Source organism: Curcuma longa, chromosome 17, assembly GCF_044706935.1.
Source record: "Curcuma longa cultivar G26 ecotype Majalengka, Jawa Barat chromosome 17, ITB_CL_G26_1.1, whole genome shotgun sequence".
NCBI lineage: Eukaryota > Viridiplantae > Streptophyta > Magnoliopsida > Zingiberales > Zingiberaceae > Curcuma > Curcuma longa.
The window spans coordinates 8,822,341-8,846,706 of NC_133877.1; the positions used below are offsets into that span (position 1 = coordinate 8,822,341).

Below are 24,366 nucleotides of genomic sequence, written 5' to 3' on the forward strand. Positions count from 1 at the left end.
TGTAGAGACCAATTTATTACATATATACTCAATGAACATTTCCATGGAACGACAGGTGGCGAGAGGATAGATCTAGCCTGAGATGTCTGCAGAATGACACTCAGAGAGACAACTTATCCTACTTGAAACCTATGCAAAGGATTGCTCCAACTTGAGATTTCTGCAGAATGATGCACACAAAGAACTAATCTGATTTAAGATCTATAGAATGATGCACATAGATGGCATTGCATAGTCAACTAGAAATAATGATACACAAAAATGATGCACATGTAAGGGCACAATTGATGGTGATGATGCACATAATGGCAGGGAAACAATGTGCTAGAAATTAGGCTTATATTTGTCCCAATAGAGCTCAAATTGGGCTCAGTATTGGTTTCATAAATCTAACCCAACTATCCTTAGGGTAGAGTATGCAGGACAAATTATGTCAGCGAGAGAGGCAAAATTGTTGTATGGAAGGACACACATGTGAGAATCAAGCAGGCTGTTTGATCACGGTCAGGAGCAGTTGAACAACAAGGTGCTATAGTGACGCACTGAGGCATGCAAAATAAAAAACTAAGGGTGTGTGCATGCAGGCAAAGGAACACAAAGGGATGTCGTGGGGTGGACGAGATGAAATGTACAAATGATGTTGTCCAGAAGGAGATTATCTTGACTAAGTTGTGACACATGGAGAGAAGAGCTTGTGTCTGTAAAGAGATGTGGTTGTGTTAGCTGAGGTATCCTTGTACGCAAAGTAGCATGAAGGTACATGGATGGATCCATGCGATTGAGAATGAATCTGCAGTGGCCAATTTGGCAACTGGGTAGAGTGCTTATGAATGCGAGAAGAGTAGTTAAGCAAGAGAGAGTCATTTACTATACCAATTTGAGGGAAAAATTGATTTCCATAGGAACTCTAGATATTCCTTAGGAACTCTAGATAACGCTTTCTACCTTATATATTATTTGTCGAATAGATGATATTACAGATAATCCCTTAACCCTGCATATGTTCACTTATATCTAACTCCTTAACAATCTATGTGCAATGGTGAAGGTGCACCGTCTGGAAAATTTTCCTCTTAGATGAGGATATAATGAATGATAAGAAGCAATTTTATACTAAAAATATACTGTGGTGTAAAATATCGCAAGTAGTAAACATATGGAGTAAGGTGCTCTTGTAATTTTGCTGATCCTAATCTTGTTTACTGATACAATGAGGTTAGTTTACCATATCTGAAATCATTATTTTGGAAATATATATTTAGGCTGAATTAAAGAGATTATTTAAATATTTTAATTGTTCTAATTTCTTGGAAGGAATTACTTATTTGTTATGCTCCTTTTATTTACTAATATTTCTTCTAATTTCTCTGCATTGATGTATCAATAAGTGAACAAAATCCATCCTACTGGTTTGATCTTGTCCTGGTATGTGTAGTATAATCATTACTAGCAATGATGCTCATACTGGACACAAATTGTTGTCTCTGACAGTTGCAAATTTTGAAACCACTGTTTCCCTATAGTGGATTAAGCTGTGATGTTTTTAGCTATTTAGTTTTTCCATTTTGTGATAAAACTTTTTCTCCCCTCAAGCACCCGCACCCTTGTTTGCCCTCAACAAATAACAAACAAGTCTTATTCCACTAGGTGGGATCGGCTTGTTTGTCCTCAAATTGATCTAAATTTAAAACTTGCTTCAGTTCCTCTACACTTTAACTTAAGTACATGATCATATAAATGCATTTCCAATTCAAGGTAAACACCGACTTATTCTTTTCTTATCACGTCGATATATATATATTTTTTGTGTTTTGTACTTTGTGCTTGTAATGTCTGAAGTACATGATTGTTCACTTATTTGGTTTTTTTCATTGCAATTTCCATTGTTTGTCTCATGATCAACATATTGTTTAGCGAAGATATACTAACATCAAAAATATAACTCTGAAGATTTAGGGTAGAGCAGGCTGTTCCTGTTTAGGCTGTAAAAGAGTAGTATCTAGCCAAGCTCAATTGCATTCAAGCCTTGCTTATTATGCACAATTGAACTAGAGCAGTGTTCATTACCAATTGAGCTCAGACATTGATTCAGGCTTCATATTAAAATGGTTGTAAACCTTAAGCTTTTATTTAGCTCAGTAGAGTTAAGCTTGGGTTTATAATTAAGACAATCCATTTAGAGGGGCCTATCTTGCTAGTTGACTGTAAATATGCCAATTAATTGCAAATAAAGTTAATTTAGGATTGGTTTATAGACTTGTTTGTAAGATTGTGTTATATGTAATATTGATAAAAATTTGTTTCTGATAATAGATTATCTAATCCAATTTTGTAAATTAATTTGTATAAAACTTAGGACAAAAATCGAAAGGGCGCCCTTTAATTTCATTATCTTCAAAAGAACACTATTTTGAAAAAAAAAATATCAAAAGGGATCCATTCTATTTTCCATCACGAAAATATCCTTATTCTCCATCTCAAAAATACCGTTATTCCAATGGGAACTTGCTTAAAAATACCCAATGGAAAACTTATCTTTGTGGTCAGTCCCCACCCATGAATTTCTTTACATGCACTCCCCAATCTCCCCAATCTTTAGTTTCAACTCCTCAATACATGATTTTACAAACTTACCCTTTCCCTCTCTCCTCTTCTCCCCCTTTGCTCACCACGCGCGCAGAGCCTCCTCTCTTCTTCTCCCCAACTGTTCGCGAGCTAAGGCTTCCCGGTGACATCAATTGTCCGACTTTCTTCTTCTTCCCGACGACTGTGTGGTTAGAGTTCGGCCACGATTTTAGAGTTCGGCGGAAGAGAAGGAATCACTGTCGGAAGAGAAGGAATCACCGGAGGAAGAGAAATAACCCTAGTCGACTGCGTGGTTAGAGTTCGATCGCGATTTGCGATTTGGGTTTAACAACACGATAAAATGACCGCAGTCGACTAAGGAGGGTCTCCAGTCGAGTCCAAATTGCTTCTGTTCGTGGTCAGTCGACTGGGAATAAATCTCAGTCGACTGATGTGAGGTTATCGCGAATGCAAAGGAAAAATACGCAGTCGACTGAGGAGCGTCTCCAGTCGAGTCCAAATTGTTTCTGTTCGTGGTCAGTCGATTGGGAATAAATCTCAGTCGACTACGGTGAGGTTTTCGCGCATTCAAAGGAAAAACACGCAGTCGACTGAGGAGGGTCTCCAGTCGAGTCCAAATTGTCTCTATTCGTGTTCAGTCGACTGGGAATAAATATCAGTCAACTGAGGTGAGATTTTCGTGCATTCAAAGGAAAAACACGCAAACGACTGGAATATGATCCCAGTCGAGTCAGATTCGTCACTGTTCGAGGTAAGTCGACTGAGATTTAATCTCAGTCAACTGGAGTTGGTTCTGTGGCGAAAAATGCTCAAGATAGTCGATTGGATTTTGAGTTCTGTGAAATTTGAGTATAAAATAAGGAAATTTCAGTACTCATTGTGGAAATTACAGTATAAATCGAGTGAGATTCAGTACGATTTTAAGAAATTTGAGTATAGTTGAGATGACACCTCCACCATGATGACCATGAGGCAACCTCACATGTACATGATTTAGTAACCATATAGGAAAACATGTCAAGAGTGAGCTCACAATTACTTTTTTACTACTTTGTATTATTTTACTCTTGATGCGACCTCACATATATATGGTCTAGTAATCATGGTGGAAACCATGTCAAGAGTTTACTAACCATTTTTATTTCATTAGTTTAAGTTATGCCAAGAGCAAGTGAAATTTGAGTACAAAATAAGGAAATTTCAGTACTCATTGTGGAAATTACAGTATAAATCGAGTAAGATCCAGTACGATTTTAAGAAATTTGAGTATAGTTGAGATGACACCCCCACCATGATGACCATGAGGCAATCTCACATGTACATGGTTTAGTAACCATATAGGAAAACATGTCAAGAGTGAGCTCACTATTACTTTTCCACAACTTTGAATTATTTTACTCTTGATGCGACCTCACATATGTATGATCTAGTAACCATGGTGGAAATCATGTCAAAAGTTTACTAACCATTTTTATTTAACTAGTTTGGGCTATGCCAAGAGCAAGTGAAATTTGAGTACAAAATAAGGAAATTTCAATACTCATTATGAAAATTACAGTATCAATCGAGTGAGATCCAGTATGATTTTAGAAGATTTGAGTATAGTGTTCAGATGAGACCTTCAACATGATGACCATGAGACAACCTCACATACATATGGTTTGGTAACCATGTAGAAAAACATGTCAAGAGTGAGTTTACTATTATTATTTCACCACGAAGGGAATGCCAAGAGCAAGTGAAATTTGAGTACAAAATAAGGAAATTTCAATACTCATTGTGAAAATTACAGTATAAATCGAGTGAGATCCAGTATGATTTTAAGAAATTTGAGTATAGTTGAGATGACACCCCCACCATGATGACCATGAGGCAACCTCACATGTACATGGTTTAGTAACCATATAGGAAAACATGTCAAGAGTGAACTCACCATTATTTTTCCACTACTTTGTATTATTTTACTCTTGATGCGGCCTCACATATGTATGGTCTAGTAACCATGGTGGAAACAATGTCAAGATTTTACTAACCATTTTTATTTCACTAGTTTGGGTTATGTCAAGAGCAAGTGAAATTTGAGTACAAAATAAGAAAATTTTAGTACTCATTGTGGAAATTTGAGTACAAAATAAGGCAATGTTTGCATTACGATATGATTGGATGTGACGATGGGGTCACATGCCTAAAACAATATCTTGTTGATGGATATCCGGATGTTTTTAAATGTCCAAAAGTTTTTTAAGAAATTCGTCGTGCAATGAAAAAGGAACTTGACGGTAAAAAAGAATTAAAGTATAAACAACAACATGAAATTTTGGATAGGCAGGCCTCTGGAGAACTAATCTATGATGAATTTGAAGGTCGTGGTGAAGGTCTAAATGAAGAACTTTTAGTAGCTCTTAGTGACTCTCAAACTCAATATGAATATGAGCAATATATGTGATATAGTGGTAATATAGTTAGCGCTAGTGGAAGTGATTCAATTACTACAACATTGGGGAGGAGTGTAAGTGATTATGTTACTTTAACACAAGGTGATATTGATCATTTCTTTCCTTCTATGGGATGAAGGCGTGTAGTTGATATTGCTGATATTAATCCGCAAATATTCCCAGGCCAAACTAACTAATACACTAGGATTGATGATGTCTATACGAGGGAGAAGAAGAAATCAATCGGTCAAACTATTGTTAATTTTGTTTTATCACAATTGAATTCCTTCCAATGCAACAAACAATACATATTACCGCAGCATGACATCTAACATCCAAATATTTAGTCTTGGTATTCAACCTCTGATCACATATGAAATTGTTGGTCCGTATTTAGACAAACAAGTGTAGAGGACCAAGACTTGGATCCTTCATGCAAGAAGCAATGAGGCTTTTACGTGGTTACATTGTTGTGTGATAGCTAGACAGGATCTACACAGATGAATATTATTATACTGTAATATAAAGATATTTTATAAATTTGTTGATGCAATTGTAGAATATCATGATGCATCTTATATATATTGTTTGATAGATAGTATAGTTCAAGAGATAAGTGTAGAATAATAATGTAGGTGATTACAGATAATGGTACTAACTTCAAGAAGGATGGAGAGTTATTGAAGCAAGAGTGTTAAATATTATTTTGGACACCATACGTAGCACATTGTATCAATTTGATGATGAAGGATATCGATAAATTTGATATAGTGAAGAAGGTAGTGGAAAGAGATCAATCGTTAACAAAATTTCTTTATAATCATCATTGGGTTCATGGATTAAATAGGAAATTTATTAATGGGGAGAATTTTTACTAAGAGCAACTAGGTTTATGACTCACTTTCTCCCATTAAACTAGGTTTAGAAAAAAGTTGGATTGAAGGTCATATTCATTTTTGAGGATTGGGAAGCCTCTCGATACTCTAGCACAATCGAAGGTAGAGAGGTGCAAAAAATTATTAAATCTGTAGATATTTTTACATAGTAAAGCCCTTGTATGTCGTTCTACGTAAAGTCGATATGTACAAGAAACCATAAATAGACAATGTTTTCCACCTAATTCATGGAGTAAAAGAGGAAATTAAGAGACATCTACGATCATTAACAAAGTATCAACATTATATTGATATAATCAAGATGGGACAACAAAATGGAAACACATATTCATTTTATAGTGCATATTTTTTTAAATAATAAAGAATTTTTAATATTGCTATTAATAATTATATATGTTGAATTATTTTAGGATATTATTTTAATCTGACATATCAATACCGTTATCGTCTTGCTACAAATGACAATTTGTTAGTGATCCTCATAAATGTAATATCATGACTACAAACAAATAGAAAATTAACTGCTAAGACTATTAATGAAAGTCGATTATTTTGAGAGAAATATTGTTCTTTTGGCAATCCTCCGTGTAGATATAAAATGATGCAAGTAAATATAACAAAGTATTACTAATTATTATCAACAAATATAAATATTATTTTAATTTTATTTTTATTTATCTTACAACTGAGTGGTGGTTATAATATAGAGGATTAGTCTCAAATTTGAAAAAGATTGCAGTACAAATTCTCTCATAGACGTCTTCAAGTGGTTGCGAAAGAAATTAATCAACTTTCTCTCTCATTCCTACAAAAATTCAAAATCGCTTGGAGAAGATGGTCTACGTTTATTATAATATGCATCTTCAACTAAGAGCAATAATAGAAGGGTGATGTAAACCCATTTGATATTGAGAATTCATTACTTGATGAAGCGGGAGATGCACCACTACCATCTCACTTTCGTACCTAGTGGATTGAAAAAGTACAAGCTAAATGGAAAATGATGATGAAGCTTTTGACTAAGAATTTTGATTTTTTGGATCTCGACCTAGACATTCATAAACATCCCAACCCCAAGCCCAAATCCAACCAAAGTTCATAAATAAAGGCAAAGGCATCACTCTTGCAATATTTACTAAAGAGAGAAAGGAAAAGACAAAATTCTTGCTTTTAAGGGAAGAAGTCAATTAAAAATTGGTAAAAATCCATGTGATGCAATTGATGAGCAAGAGCACGATGATAGTGATGAAACATCACTACGCTGCAGTTCGATGAGAAGTTCGAAGTGATAATAGTGATATCGATTGCAATGCAAGTACTTATAGAAGTGATAGCAGTGATGATGCACTTGGTGGTTGTGAAACTTATATTCCCCCGACTCCAACATCAAAACCTTGGATATATGAGTAAGGTTACACATGAAATCCAAGATGATGATCATGGAGCTAAAACTATTGGGAGTCAATATCAACGTTGATATAAGAGTGAGAGACAAAGGGAAGTCATGACTTTCGAGTTATGCAAGTGAGTTTAACTGAGATTAATTCTGATTGTAGTTCATCATACTCTCAGTCTTCTTATTATAACTTTGATGCATCATATGGTGATCCATCATATTATAACTCAAGGATGTATGTTTATCCTTATCTTGTGTTTGTACCCATTTTGATTCTAGTGATGTCAATTCAAGTTCAACTTCCACTGGTAAATTGAGACATGCTGATGGACATATAGAGAAATCAATATTAATATTGCATATCATGATATAATTATTTAATTTGGGTGTTAGAGAACTATGGGTTGATCTAATTGGGATGTTGCAAGAACCAATGTTTACATCGGATTCATGACACTCCTTTTGATATTAGCAAGTTAACGTGTTATGATGTATCAATTTTAATTTGAGTTAATGATATATTAATTTTCTTTAAAGAAAAATATGTTTATTTATTTTTGTGTAACAATTTTAAGTTGTTCAATAGTTAAAAACTTATATAAAATCAATATAAAAAATATTTTTAAATAAAAATATACATAGTACATACATGAGGGGGAGCCTTGGCGGAATGATAAAGTTGTCGTATGACCTAGTGATCATTATTTCTAGCAGAAACATCCTCTTGCAATGCAGGATAAGGTTGCATACAATATAACCTTTCTTGGGACCCCATATTGACGAGAGTTTTATGCACCGGACAATCTTTTTTTATACACATAGTAAACACATATTTATCTAATAATTACTATATATATAAATACAATATACATTTTATTAATAAGTCAAAACCATTCTACTATTTTCTCTTTATTGGATAATATACAATTCTATATTATCAACATTCGTAAACCAAATTGACAATTTTAAATAATTTTGAAGTACAAAAAAATACATTAAAATACAAGAATAATTAAAATTGTGGGAATTTGATACATCTATATAAATATAATATAAGCAATATTCATAATCATCAATATCACAATTTGAAATTGAAGACCCATCTTCATAACATACAAGTTCTCAAACTCAATCGCCCCTCAAGCTATGGTGTAATGGCAATGAGGTTCTACAGTTAACTAGACACTCATGGGTCGATTTTTAGCTGTGACATATTGTGGATTAATTTCCTCTAATGGGAAGACACCCCCATGACGCTAACTGTGGAGCGACGTGTTGTTCGTACCTCCGGATTTGTCTTGGTGGCCGGCGGAAGCTAACCTCCAGGATTAAAAAAAAGTTCTTAGACTCAATCTCTTTGTAATAAAAATTCAAATGATTAAGACTTTTATTATGTGCAATAATAATAAAAATATAATTATGAATTTATACCTTCTTATATTTGTTGCAAAATTTAATAGATATCAAATATTTTATGAGAAAATATCGAAATATAAACTCAGCAATAAACACCTTAAATAAAATCAATAGTGAGTATTTATAATAATCAAATATTAATAAAAATAATTTTTAATTACTATATACGCTATTTAAAAATGAAAAAAGTTTCGAAATTGTATCGGCATGATGCGGCATCAAATCGTTTTGGTCTCGCATTCAAACCTCGATATGGCTCGAAATTTTAAACCTTGGCTACAATAACTAAAATAGGTATAGTTTTAGGATGAACAAGAGGATGGGACACCTTTTTGATATTTTTTTTTTCAAAATAAGATGCACTTTTTACGATAACAAAAGTAAGGGATGCCCTTTTGATTTCTTCCCTAAAACTTATATGTAGTTATATTACTTCACAAACTAACTGCTCAAGTACTCAATTGCAGATGCATTAATATTGAAATATGTTTTTACCCAAATACTTCTAAGATATGTTTGCGCATTAAAAGAATTACATTGAGTTTTGGAATTGATTCTACTTGATGGCAATTAGATTTCACAAACATTAAATATTATTGGAGAACTCAAAAGGGATTGAGGCATTTTAGCCCCCATGTGGTTGATCGAGCCATAAATCTCTAAATTGAGACCTAGTGTTTTTTATTGCAATAAAATTTTAAATAATTACTTTATTTAGCATTAACAATGTCCTCATTGAAGTCATCAAATCCAAGGATGACAAGCTTTGGTACCACCATGGAATCCAGTTCTACATGTACAATAACTTGCAGGGTACAATTGTTATATTAAAATTATATAACAAGTTGTTATGATCTGCATAGATGAGGGAACTATAATATTAGTTTGGTAATTTCACCACAAGCTCAAGCCTGAGTTAATAATAGCTCACTTATTGACGCTTGTAGACCTTGTTTATTAGCCCACAATATCCACGTGGCATTAAACTACGATGTCTCCATTCCTTATAACAGACATCCTAGCGCATTCTTATAGATATTATTTTGCTTTAACTACTCTCTTGGTGGCTTCTACCCTGTCACCCATAACAGAATTTTCATGGTTTGTTTTGTTAATGATTTGTCGATTGATTAACCAAAGCCTACATACAACATTCCGTTCTTTCTTTTTTTTTCATGCAGATATGGAAGATGCCAAAATTATGGGTGGGGTTTCTGAAATGTGCTGCACAGACACAACCACGTTCTTTTAATGTTCTACTTCAGGTCTATTAATTCCCCATTCAAATTATATCCTTATTTCCTTTTAGTATTTTGCTTATTTCAAATTACTTCTAACAGTTGCCATCACCCCACCTTGAGAGTGCTTTAATTCGGCATCCTCAATTACGAACTCCACTTTCTGCATACGCCAATCAACCAAACATGAGGACCTCATTGCCGAGGTATTTACATTTCTTAAGTTCTTATGATTTCTCATCAAAGTTTGTACTGTGTTATCATTGTGATATAGATTTTCATTGCAAATTCTCAGTATGCGCACTTTGATAGTCAAACTTTTAATGAATCCAATTTTAAATAGCTGAACATCTACGATAACTTAGAGCATCTACATAGTTGGGAAAGGAATTCTTTGCACATCTGCTTATCAATTATCATGACTAAGATGCTAGCTGTGCTATTCTTATAAGTGCGCACTTAGGGATCCTTAGGTATGTAAATTCATGTTCCTAGGATGCTTAATTGCTTTTGGCAAAATTATTCTTGGACATAAATCAAATTATATTTAGTAATATGCTAAAAATCTATTCTGATATTTTTTGTATGACTAAGCTTGTCAAATTTTTGTTTGACAAAATCAAAAATCCTTTATTAATAGATAAATAAGAAATAAATTTCATTATACAACGGGCATCTCAGAAGATTTTGACATGCTTTACTAGGAACAAGATAATAGTTTTATAACTACAATATTTTTTCACAAATAATTTTAGTCCATTATAATATAAGAGGTTACATTAAAAAAAATCTATATGCAAACTAATATTTTTAAAACGAATTCTCATTTAAAAAAACAATATTGACTGGGTGGAGTTTTATTAAATATAGAACCAACATCAAAGTTGAGATTCCTTTGAAATCCAACTGGGTGGAGTTTTATTTTTACACAAATTTCATCGCTTGTCTATTAGAATTGAAGAGATGGACACACAATACATGCAATGGAAATTAAAAGTCTACAATCTAAACATTAGCTAAAAGAATCCATATTTAGCATCTCTAGGTTGATATGTTTCACAAAGATCCCTTTGAGTTTTTAATATGCTTACATTTTGCAAAAGATAAAACAAATACCATGACGTTCAGTGTAGACCCATGCTGCCTTATCGTTTCAATACGGGACCAATACCAAATCCCACCAGCAAACTTGTGTTGATCATATTGCATGGGATTCCCATGGTCGACTACTGGTTTTCTCATGTGTTTGTAGCCGACACGGAATACTACATTGAATCACTCAATTCTTTGTGTCAATCATACAAGTGGGGGCCAACTGGCTAGAAAAGGCATAGGATTCTCATGGTCAGTTGTTGTGCTAAGAGGCTCAACAATTTGCTACAAGTAGCAATGGTTGGTGTTTGATCCTTTGGCTTCAGAGCAACAATATGCGTAAGTACTGGGTTTTATTGAGGGTGGGAGATGTGATTAAAGGATAGAGTGTTAGTCGGAGCCTTGGAGGAGGTAGTCATCGGTTGAATTAGAACCGTAGCCAGAGGGGAGAAAATGAGCAATTGCAAGAATGAGAAAGGGGGAATCTAGCATTATTATTTAATACCTGTTTTAGGTAAATTTATATATGTATATATATGTACATTAATTATAATTATAACAACTTTTGTTATATTATAATAGTTTTACTTATAATATTGTTTTGACTACTATAAAGGTTATATATATATCAATTAATAATAATATAATAGTAATATCAGTTAATAATTGTTATATAATTGTAATTCTTATATATATATCAGTGTTATATATTATTAATTAATTAATTAAATTGATATAATTAATTAATATATCAGTGGTGTGTAATTTTATTTATTTATTGTTATTATTATTTATTTATTTACTACATGATGAGCCCATGAGTGACAAGAGAAAGTTGTATATATTAAAGTGAGATTAAGTCTAATTTAGAATTCTGCTCATGACGAATTAACCTTGTCATGGCCGGTCTCAAGCCTAGATAAAGGAGGATTGTGTTAGGTTGCCAGTCAGTGTTAAACTAAAGCAAATACATAATAAATGGATCTATTAAACTATTGTGCTAATGATAGATTGTTCCCTAAAAAGAACGTATTGTAGGGTCCGACTGTAAATAGACCAAAGTTCTCATACCATAGGTTGGTTAAGAACAAATATTATAGAAAAACTAATAGTCTAAGATTTGGAACATAGAACATAGGAACTCTCACTAGTAAAGCAATGGAGGTAGTAGATACGATGATTAAGAAAAGAATTAGTATTTTGTGTTTACAAAAGACAAAATGAATAGGCAAGAAAACAAAGATGATAGAGAACTCGAGTTTTAAATTATGATACACAGGAAAGAATAAAACAAGAAATGGAGTGGGTAGATAATTCGTTAAAGGATGAGGTTGTAAGAGTAGTTAAAAAGGGGATAGAATTATAACTCTCAAGATAGTAGTAGAGAAAGAAACTATGAGTGTAATTAGTATATATGCACCATAAGCAAAATTAGATGAAGATACCAATCAAAATTTTGGAATGACCTTGATGAAGTATTATCAAATGTTCCATCAAATGAAATGATTTTATTAGGAAACAATATAAATGGGTATGTCGGAGTAAAACATAAGAAAAATGAGAGGGTGCATGGGGGTTATGGGTTTTGAACAAGAAATGAAAAAAAAAATAATATTGGATTTTGCGATTGCATATGACTTTATTCTAGCTAATAGATTTTTTAAGAAAAGAGAAAAACAATTGATCACGTTTAAAAGTGGGAATAATAAATCGCAAATTGATTTTCTTATGGTTAGGAAGAGAGAAAGATTTGTAAAGATTACAAGGTCATCCTTGGAGAAAGCTTAACTATCCAATATAGGTTAGTAGTGTTGAATATACATCTCAAACATAGTATTAATAAAAGAAAAATATATACGACTACTAGAATTAAGTGGTGGAAGTTAAAGGATTGGAAGCAAAACATATTTAAGGAGAAGGTAGGAGTACAAGTATTAGATGAAATATACGGTGATTCTAATACGACATAGGATAAGATGATATCAAAGTTGAAAATAGTAGTAAAGAGTGTATTCGGTGAGTCAAAGGGGCATGCACCATCAAGTAAGGAATCTTGGTGGTGGAATAAGAAAGTACAGGAGAAAGTGAAGGAAAAACGAACAACTTATAATAAATTATATATTTGTAATAACGAAAAAAAACTTAAAAAAATATACAATAACCAAGAGAGAGGTTAAGAAAGCAGTGAATAAAGCTAAGAATAAAATTTTTAAATAGTTATATCGAAATTTGGATAAAAAAGAGGAAAGAAACATTTATACAATAGTTAAAGTGAGAGAGACAAAAGATCTTATTCAAATAAGATGTATTAAAGATGAATGCAATAGAGTACTAGTAAATGATGGTGAAATAAAAGAGCAGTGGAAAAGTTATTTTTATCAACTTTTAATAAAGGTTTAGGTGATTAACTTAGCTTAGGTAATTTAAGTAGGTTAAATGAGTATAAAAACTTAAATTTTTATCATAGAATTCAATCTTCAGAAGTAAAATAAGCTTTAAATGGGATGTAAAATGGGAAAGTCGATGGACCAGATAATATTTCCATAGAGGTATGGAAGTGTTTAGGGAAACAAGGTTTTGAATGACTTATAAACTTATGTAACATGATATTGAAAAAAAAAAATCTGATCAATGGAAGGTAAGTACTCTAGTTTCTTTATATAAGAATAAGGGACACGTACAAAATTGTACAAACTATAGGGGTGTTAAACTAATGAGTCATACTATGAAACTTTGGGAAAGAGTAATAGAAAAGAGATTAAGAAGACCATGGTGACCGAAAGCAATTTGAATTCATACTTAAAAGGTCGACAATAAAAGTTATACATCTTCTCAGACAATTAATTATAAAATATCGGGAGTAAAACCAAGATCTACACATGATATTCGTTGACTTAGAAAAAACTTATGATAGAGTTCCAATAGAAATTATATGGAAAATTCTAGAAAAGAGAGGTGTTAACATAATATATATTGAACTAATTAAGGATATGTATGAGGATTTAGCCACCAGAGTGAAGACTTCAAACGGATTAATTGAAACATTTCTAATAAAGATACGGTTATATCAAGGATCAACTTTAAGTCTTTATTTTTTTTACACTAATTATAAACGAACTTACTGAACACATTCAAGATACAGTACCATGATGTATGTTGTTTGCATATGATATTGTTTTGATAAATGAGACATATGGAGGAGTAAATATTAAACTAAAATCTTGGCGGGAAACACTAGAAGTGAAATGTTTTAGGTTTAGTAGAATAAAGACAAAATATATGGAGTTTAAGTTTAGTAATTGTAGACGTAACAAAACAATTATTAAGATAGGAGATGATAAGTTGTCTGAAATTAAGAGCTTTAACTATTTAGGATCATTTTTGCAAGACGATGAAAGGATTGAGAGAGATGTCTTACATACTGGATAGTTGAAATAGAGGAGAGCATCGAGTATTTTATGTGATCGTAAAATATCTCTAAAACTTAAAGGGAAGTTTTACAAAACGACGGTTAAACCTACTATGTTATATGACGTTGAATGTTGGGTTATGACTCGAGCATATAAGTAGAAGATGAGAGTTGTAGAGATGAGAATGTTAAGATGGATGTGTGGTAAAAATTGAGAGCATTATAGAAAAAATTATAGTTGCATCTATTGAGGAAAAATTTCGAGAGATACGTTTAAGATGGTACAGATATGTACTTAAACGATCAATAAATGCTCCAGTTAGATGATGTGAAACTATAACAAATACATCCATCAAACGAGGAAGGAGAAGACCAAAAAAAATTTGATTAGCAACAACAAAACAAAATAAAACTTATTTAAATGTAGATGATAATATAGTAGAAAATAGAGTCCAATGACGTAGAACGATCTATATAGCCGACTCCATCTAGTGGGGCAAAGCTTAGTTGTTGTTATCATTGTTGTGTTAAGTTTAATTTAGTGTTAGAAAGAATTAGACCTTAATCAATTAAAGTTAGAATTATTAAATACAACTTATTTACATTCATTCTCGTTTAATTCAAATTTATTTGAACTATGATTTATCAAACTTAAAATTAATTTAAAATTTTGAGACAACAATCTCAATTTTTTTATAATTAAAAAATAATTTTAAAATTCTAAAAATATTCAAACTTTTTGAATAATTTTAATTTGCAAAATAATTTAGATTTTCTAATCCATGAATTATTGTAAATTTAAGATACTCTTAACAACAACATATAATTCCAAAATTCTAATTTTAAAGGTTTCAAATAAGTTTTAAAAGGTTGGGAACTTATATATATATATATATATATATATATATTCAAAAGATAACTTGAAACCATCAACATAATTTTTAAAATTATCCTTAAACTCTTCAATAATTTTAGGATGTTTTAGAAATTTTAGATAACTTCATTTTAGAAAATCAAATGTTCTTATGAATTAATTTCATAAAATTCATCCAATAATATAGTATAGTGTTCAACATTCAAAAGTATAATCTTGGTATTTAACCTCAGATCTGTGTATCTAGACAAACTTGAGAACAACATATATAAATTTTCTATCATGCAAAATGTAATAAAGCCTATATAGAATTATGCTAATGTGTTAGATAGGACTTACATAGATGAGCATTATCAATTTTCTATTATACTGAAATAGATGATGCATATTGTATATGCATCCTGATGGATAGTAATAAGTATAGAATATATTGTGTAGGTTGTTATAGACAATGATGTCAATTTTAAGAGGGTTGGAGAGTTATTGGAGCAAGACCATCTAACATTGTTTTGTACTCCATATGCAACACAATGCATTGATTTGATGATAGAAAAATATGAGTAAACTCGCTATAGTGAATACGGTAATGAAAAGAGGATAATCATTAATAAAGTTCCTTCATTATCATAGTTTACTAATTAATGAAAATTTTTTAGTGGGTAAATTCTTTGATTGGTAGCAAGTGAATCACTTTCTTATGCTAAAGTTGTCCTAGAAAAAAATTTGATTGAAGATCATGATCACTTTAAATTCTTTGATTGGTAGCAAGTGAATCACTTTCTTCTGCTAAAGTTGTCCTAGAAAAAAATTTGATTGAAGATCATGATCACTTCTAAGGATTGGAAAGCCTCTCGGTGCTCTAGCATCTCTATAGATATTGAGATACAAAATATTATATATGTGCTAGATTTTAGTACTACACTGTATATATTTTTATGACTATAAAGTCCTTATATGTTCTTCTACACAAAGCCAACATGGACAAGAAGTTACAAATGGACAATGTTTATTATTTAATTTATGAAGCTAAAAGGAAAATTTAGAGGCACTTTGACGCCGAATAAGATAACGATTATCTTGCGGGCAATATTGATTCCGTTGATTCGATCGCGAATGTCAAAATTAATCTTCTAAAACTTATTGATTCGGAAGAATATCAAGAAATAGAAAAATAAACAACACTGTCAAAAATATTATTAAATCAATTTTTTTTCTTAAACATCAACTAACAAGACGCTTATATAGATTCAAAATTCTAACTTGTAAAGAAAGGAAAGAAATCCTAATAGAACGAAAAAATTCTTAACAAATTCGCAATCCTAAAATCCCTAAATGGAATCAAAATCTTGAAATATAAAAGATAGATATTACCAAAACCCTAATTACTAAAAATCTTGAAAATTACTAAAAATAATAATTTACTAAAATAATAAAAAAAATCCAACGAATCCTCCTACATCAGTCGTTCCGAGTTAAAAAAACTCGTTCTCAAGTCTAAAACAGTATCAGGTGATAGTCCAGGAGGAAAATCATCTTGTATTAACTCGGCACATGTGAGGGTATTGCTATTAGCTGCTATTGTTGATTGATTTTGATGCACTAAGTGAGATACATATGTACAAAAATTCATCGCCTGATGAAGAGGCACCATATGCATGTTAAGATATTTTACATAAAATTCACGAATACAATTATATGAGGTAACCCAAAGGTTATGCTTTAGAGATGCAGCTCTTATAAAAAATTTTGCCTTTGGACCAGCTAATGGAAGGCAATTGGGGTCAAGCATAAGCTTATAACTAGTAGGTTGACCAGTTTGATTCACAGTCCTAGTGTTCTGTACAATCCAATGTCGTGCACAAGAAGGATTGATATCACACATAGCCTCAACAACCTGATTGAAGGCTTGATTTGTTTTATAGTCAACAGCCATATCCATACGAGCAACAAGGAAATGCTGATGAACTGGTGCATATAGTCCTGGAGCAATTGTTGTACCATATTTTCTTGATTCACCTGGTTGTAATGCTCCCAAACTTAATATTCCAATCAATTTTACTTCAGCCTCAATTTTACCATCCTCTGCTAAGCCTGTCCTCCAATCTTGATGCTTCCATAAGATTCCATGATCTTCATGCAAACATACACCATTCTCAATAGTTTCTGCACTACCAGATAGTTTGTAAAATGGGCATCAAAGTATTTGATGTAGCAAGCAGTCACATCCTTTTTTGAGAGAATGTGCATTTTTTCTGAGGCCACCTTCACCGGTATTAAATGCATTCTTTCGGTAATGAGGTTCATTAGGATCTCCACGAGGCACTAGCATCTCAACAAAACTTAATATGTGTGCTATAGGTCTCCTTCCATGACTACCATCAATGTATGCCACAGAATGTATCACCAGTCCCTCCATCAGGGTGAAGCCAATCCGGAAATTTCACTTCTGCCATTGCACAAAATAACCACTAATGTGAAAACTTGGACCTTCAGGCTGAAGAATATGTATAGGCTTCACATAACTTCGATCAACACCTCCTGTTGTTTCTCCAGCAGTATAGTTCCTCAAAGGATCTAGTGAAGGTAGAGGGACTACTTTTCTGTGTTCAAATTCAATAATCACATTATTTTGAATATCCACAAGAACATAAATGCCCTCACCTGGACGTGCATAACCATTCTCCATTGGACAATCACTCTCAGTTCTGCAAAATATTAATGGTTTTGCAAATCTTCGACTATGACCATCAGCATTGCTATAGCAACCAACACTCTAAGCATCAACCATTACAAGATCCATATCCTCCACCCCTCTCTTTCTCATTGCCTCTATGAATGAAGGATTGCTTTTTACAGCAGCTCCACATTCTGCATATTCCATAGCATCCATAGGTGGTTGGACGTCAGGAACAACTTCAGATGATATGACTTTTCCTCTGTGATGGCCACCTCGAGTTGTGGAGATGACAGGAGAGCCTTTAGTTCATGGCAGTCGTGAAGATTGAAAAGGAGGGAAGTAATATGCATCAGCCAGTGCAACAATATTATTTTTCTCTGGTTCCAACAGTACAGCTTCGATGAACCGCATACTATCTCTCACCTCTGGAGTTGTTCCAGCAGCTCGAACTGTTGCCACTGCAACAAATATTTCAGCAGCAGATAATGGATCTAGAGGTGGTCTTGGTCGAGCCCTCATCGTAACTGGAATTCCTGCTTCATTAGTAATTGAAGAGGTTGGAGATTGAGTAATAGTCCCATCTGGATATTGAATAAATTGAGGAGTCGGATCGATGCAAGGAGAGACGATGGGGACTGAGGCTTTGTCGATCGAAGAACTAGATTGTTGATTGTCGTCAAATAGAGTGGGCTTCTGGTCTTCGATCAGTGCATCGTCTAGGTCTATCTCCTCTTCGTCAAGGTCTTCTTCTTCGTCATCATTGTCATAAACCGGCTTGTTAATCACTTTAGTCTTGTCTTTCATGTCTTCCTCAATCAACTGGTAAAATTCCTCCGTATAATCGATTGATCTTGCATCTTGCCTTAATGTATGAAGTCGTTGAGACAAATATTGAGTGCAACCGAAAGGAAGAAAGTGACTCTTCATATTCTTCTTCATCTTCTCCCAATTAATGATTTTAACTTTGCCTTGTTTATCTCGTGAGCGTCGCAATTGCTCCCACCATGCTGATGCTTGATCTTTGAGTTTGATAACAATCAATTAGACTTTCACATGATCAAGCACTTCCTCATAATAAAAAATTCTTTCCACTTTGTTAAGCCAATTAATGAATTCCTCATCTTGAACGTACCAGAAAACTCGGGAAGATCAACTGAAAATCCAATATCTCCATACCGTTCCTCTTGACCACAACTTCTGCGATTGTGATAGGGATTTGAAAAGTGGAATCAGAATTAGAATAAGGGAGCTTGTAACCTTCAAGATCTCACGTCGTCAGATGACCACGGTGCAAGGAAAAGTGAAATCAGAACGGTGCAAGGTTTCAAATATAAGTTAATTTTGTAACTTGTCTTTGTAGATCTTCAAGTATCTCATCTTGGGTGCTACGATCACGGTGCGAGACTTCCTCGACTAGAATCTGTCTGTCATGATCACGATCACGACGACCATCCATGACATCTAAGAGCTTTGATACCGACTAATTCCAGATGGCATGATGATTATCCTACAGGCAATATTGATTCTGTTGGTTCGACTGCGAACGCCGAAATCAATCTTCTAAAACCTGTTGATTCGGAAAAATACCAGAAAATAGAAAAATAAACAGCACTACCGAAAATATTATTTAACTAATTTTTTTTTTCTTAAACATCAACTAACAAGACGTATATATAGATTTAAAATTCTAATTAAAAAAGAAAGAAAGAAATCCTTACCGAAAAAAAAAATTCTTAACAAACTCGCAATTCTAAAATCCCTAAACAGACTCAAAATCCTAAAATACAAAAGACAAATATTATAAAAAAAATGCCCTAATTACTAAAAACCTTGAACATTACTAAAAATAATAAAATAGATCCAACGAATCCTCCTGCATCACACCTACATTCATCAACTAAGTTATAATATTATGTTGGTATAATCACTTGCAACATAATCACTGGATGATGGGGCAACTAAATGACAAAAGATGTTCATTTGGCAATATGAATTCTCGAAAGATATATTCAGGTGGCTATGCAAGAAATTAGTCAACTTTCTTTCTCATTTATATAAAAGTGTGAAGAAATCATCTTTCTTATTGTTGTTTGAAGAAGATGACCAACGTTCATTATAATATGCGTCTTCAACTAACGGACATAATAAAAGAGAAGGAAGAGCAAGACACCACTGATGTAGACCCATTATATATTTTATTGGATTCGTCAAAATGATCTAATGATGGATTATTGGAGTGCATTCGAGGTTGAGAATTCATTAGTTGATGAAGAGATCCACCACAATCATCTCAATTCCTTGCCTAACATATTTAAAAAATGCAAGTTGCAAGAGATGTTGGTGAGGAAGATGATTATGAAGCTTTGAGGATTAACTAAAAATCAACTAAATGCAATTGATGAATAAGATTATGATGAGAGTGATGAAATATCATTGCCTCTTGAAACTGCAGTTTGATAAGAAGTTTGATATGGTGATAGTGATCTCGATAGAATTGTAACTATTGATGGAGATGATGATGGTGACAATACATTTAGTGATTGTGAAACTTATGTTCCCTTGACTATGCCTGAGCCTTACACATGTGAGTAAGCTTATAAATATGCAACTCAAGATGATGATCATGACACTAGCACTACTAAGAGTCAATATCAATGTCGATATAAGGGTGGTTGACAAAATATTCTAATTATAGAGATATACGAGAGTTAATCTGAGATTCATTCTGATTGAAGCTCAACATACTCATAGCCTTGTTATTATAACTCTAATGCATCATGATTGGGGGCATGTATAGCCTTATCCTTGTATAATTCCAATTCAAATGATGTCAGTTTAAGTTCAAGTCCAACTCTCAATGGTAAATCAAGACATACTGATACACATAACTTAAAAAAGTTTTTTTTTTAAATAAACAAAAACATATAAACATTCATTCATCTACAAATTATTATTATTATTATATATAATATACATTATATCAATAAGTCATAGTCATCATCCACTTGTGCTTTACTTATGCAATATGAATATTTTTTCTACATTTTTAAACAAATTTAGATGACACTTTTGTATATTCTTGAAATACAAAAATTACATTAAATTTCAACAATAATTTGAGGTTAAGAGATGCAGATAAATGTAACATTCACAATGCTCATAATCACCAAAACTCCAAATTTTTAACAATTTAGAACTCTTTATTTAAAGATGTTGAAATCGAAGATTGAACATTCTAGAAATGCAAGTTCTCAAATTCAATGCCTCCACAATAAAACTTCAAGTGATGAGTGATTAAGACTTTCATTATGTGTAATAATAATAATAATAATATAGATTTTGAATTTATACCTTGTTGATAGTTGCTACAAACTTACAAGGTAATATCAAAATATGAACTCAACAATAAACATCTGAAATATAAAAGCTATAATATAAACTCAATAGTGAACATTTACAGAAAATATTAATGAAAATATTTTTAATTAATATTTCCACATATTTAAAAAGAAAAAGAATACTGAAATTGTATTAGCACAACATGATACAATATCAAAATAGTATTTTTCTGGTCTAAGATTGAAACTCTTGATTTAAATTGAAACCTTCACTATACATAAATTGCCCATCTGCCAATCTAATTACTGTTTATTGCAAACAAGAAAGAATTTTACAGCCACATAGAGACACAAAGAGAAATGCATCAGAAAAGACAACATTTAATGCAGGGTAGAATTAGAAGATAAGTACAAAGTAGTGCCGTAACATGGGGCCACAATGATGCTTTCAATGCTATTGCTGTCAACATGATTTTTTGGGCTAAACAAATGTTTATTCAGTGTACAGGGCCTAATTTTTCTCCATCGTAGGTTAATGTTGCATCTAAAACTAACCTTGATTGCTTGTTTTTGGATTATTTTTATCTCAAATAATATTGTAAATGATTCTTGTGTTTTTTAGCCTTAATGCGCTCAAGATATGAAAGTGACCTATTTTATTGCTTGCAAGAGAGGATTAAATACTGATCCAAACTCTCATTTGACAGCCTTTTACACTATATTACTTTCCAATCTCCATTAAACATGAGGTAATTTTATGTATATTTCAATGAGAGTCCTAAGATGGATGCACAAGATTATTAGAAGTTATAAAAGCTAAAATAGTAGCAATTAAGTGTAGCTCAAATAAAGAATAACATGAGAGAAATATATTAATATGATTTCAATCTATACAATAAATCATTGTGAAGATGCAAGAGCCTAATGTTATTAAGATTATGGTTTAAAATATTGCTCCTTTTGGGGTTTTGGTCCCATCCAGATTGTTATGGTTTCGGCCACCTTACTATATGCCGATACTCATCATGCTTTCTCATGCATCAAGCTTTTTCAAAATAAATTTAGATAAATTCTACTCCTTTACTCTCCTTCAATTTAATTTCACTTCTAAAAGCCATTAAAACAATTACATAGGCAAATGAAACATAATCTAATAGAAATATTCTGTCTCAATACTCAACATGATTTGACATATGATAAAGTGTGCCAAGATAGATTCAAATGAATTTTACATAATTTTTTACTTTAAAAAAAATAATACTATCAATTAGATTGATGAATTAAATAAGAGTTTTATTTTATTTTTTTTTTTACTTTAGTGCTTGTCAAGGCAAATTCAAATAATTTTCACTCTTTTAATCTTCTTCCATTTAACTTTAACTTATTTATTTAAAAAATTAGAATATAGGAATTAGATACTTAAGTGAATTAAAATTGTTGAGGGATTAATTATAAAAAATAACTGAATTCATTTTTGACATGTTTTAACATGTGTTGAACGTGCAAATATTTCAAACCATAGTATCACGAGTGATCTAGTGATTTCAAACCATGTAACTGACCAAATAATTACGACAAATGAACCCAGGTTGATGGAGAATGATAGTATATATGTTACAAAGGACATGCTACATTTTCCTTTCTATTCTGATTTTATTTTTGTTATTTAACTTTATGAGCAGTCAAACCCTGAAGGTGCTGGGTCTTCTTGATGAAACACAAGATGATACAAGGCCATCTGTTCCCACAACTTTACAGGCTCCTGAAACAAAATCTTCCATTCATGGTACAACACTTAGATGATAACCAGAAAGAATTCTTGATGACTCACTCCTGAGGATAACCCCTCCTTTTGGCCTTTGTGGTGACTGAATGATTCATGGGCAGTGGCATCCAACTCTTGACCCAGTTTGTTGCTAGAGAGAGAAACAAGCATGTGAAGAAATATGCCTAGCAATCAGAGTGTACATTTGGAGGCAAGGAACAATATACAATAGTACCTAGTTCACTCACCAATACAAGATTCTCCAGTTTCGGTAGATATATAACAGGCTGAAGCTGTAGATGAATCGTAGCTGTATTCTAATGCCAAAAATTTGTTGTTCATCCTGAGTTCCACTTTGTTCTTCAGGCGTATGTTGCTGGTTAGTGATAGTTCAGATGCCCTGAAGTCCTATGCCCCTTTCAGTCCATACATTTTTATCCGTTTTCTTGTTCTTCAATGCAACCCATATTGTTGCATTGCATGTTGTATATTGTAATTTATAGTGGTTCTTTTTTAGCGAGTTAGTTAAGAAGAGAGATTGTTTTTTAGTCCTTTCCTTTTGTCGCATTGTCAACGGGATTGCACTTTGTTGTTTATTATTAATTTTTAGGTAATTATAAAATACTCTGAAGGTTTAGTAAAGTTTTTTTTAAAAAAAAAACTAAGATTTAATTCTAATTTACCCTTCTATTTTATTTTATTTTTTAATTCGCTTGTGATCCAACAGTTCGACAGTGATCGCAATCCGCGAACATGGTAAGTCTGGGTCATTGGCTTTTGAAATAGCATCAATTCTGTGGTTGAGGAATTTGATCATTGAATCTAACTCCTTGGCGGCACAATTTTATTATGAATGGTTGAAAATTAATTTTTATAACCAATTGATCGGATAGAAACTTGGATAGTTATTTCGAGTGCACCATTATAAATTAATTTATCATGTAAATAAGAAGTTAATGTTCAACACCATTCAGGTAACGGAGTGGTTCGGTTTGAGTGGATGTAGGTGCTGTTTTGAACATGAGTATGATTCATGGATGTGAATGCGTGCCTCTTGGGGCATGATGCAGTAGTAAGGTATTTCGATGAGCAGCGTGAATATCATGCTTCGAATTCCATGCAGAAAGTATTTGTCTATGATGTTTAGGGTTTAGAGTTTAGGGATGTTTCTCGAGTCAGAACAATAATCGTTAACAGGTCTAAGTGTTCGAGTGCTCTTGAATTTTAGTTGGAAGGCAGAGCAA

The 24,366-nt window shown here is 32.5% G+C and overlaps 1 protein-coding gene and 2 pseudogenes across 1 annotated transcript in view; 2 read left to right on the plus strand and 1 right to left on the minus strand.

The window, feature by feature from the left end:
* Nucleotides 1-23,670, plus strand: part of LOC141848595 (uncharacterized) — a 47,023-nt gene extending 23,353 nt beyond the window's left edge. The window contains exons 20-23 of the mRNA XM_074736644.1: nucleotides 9,911-9,994; nucleotides 10,070-10,173; nucleotides 23,040-23,143; nucleotides 23,245-23,670. Coding sequence (XP_074592745.1) covers nucleotides 9,911-9,994; nucleotides 10,070-10,173; nucleotides 23,040-23,143; nucleotides 23,245-23,261 — 309 coding nt within the window. The 3' untranslated portion in view covers nucleotides 23,262-23,670. The remainder of the gene's footprint in view (nucleotides 1-9,910; nucleotides 9,995-10,069; nucleotides 10,174-23,039; nucleotides 23,144-23,244) is intronic.
* Nucleotides 1,211-6,548, plus strand: LOC141811420 (uncharacterized; annotated as a pseudogene).
* Nucleotides 16,796-18,958, minus strand: LOC141811421 (diamine oxidase [copper-containing] 1, peroxisomal-like; annotated as a pseudogene).
* Nucleotides 23,671-24,366: the final 696 nt, after the last annotated feature.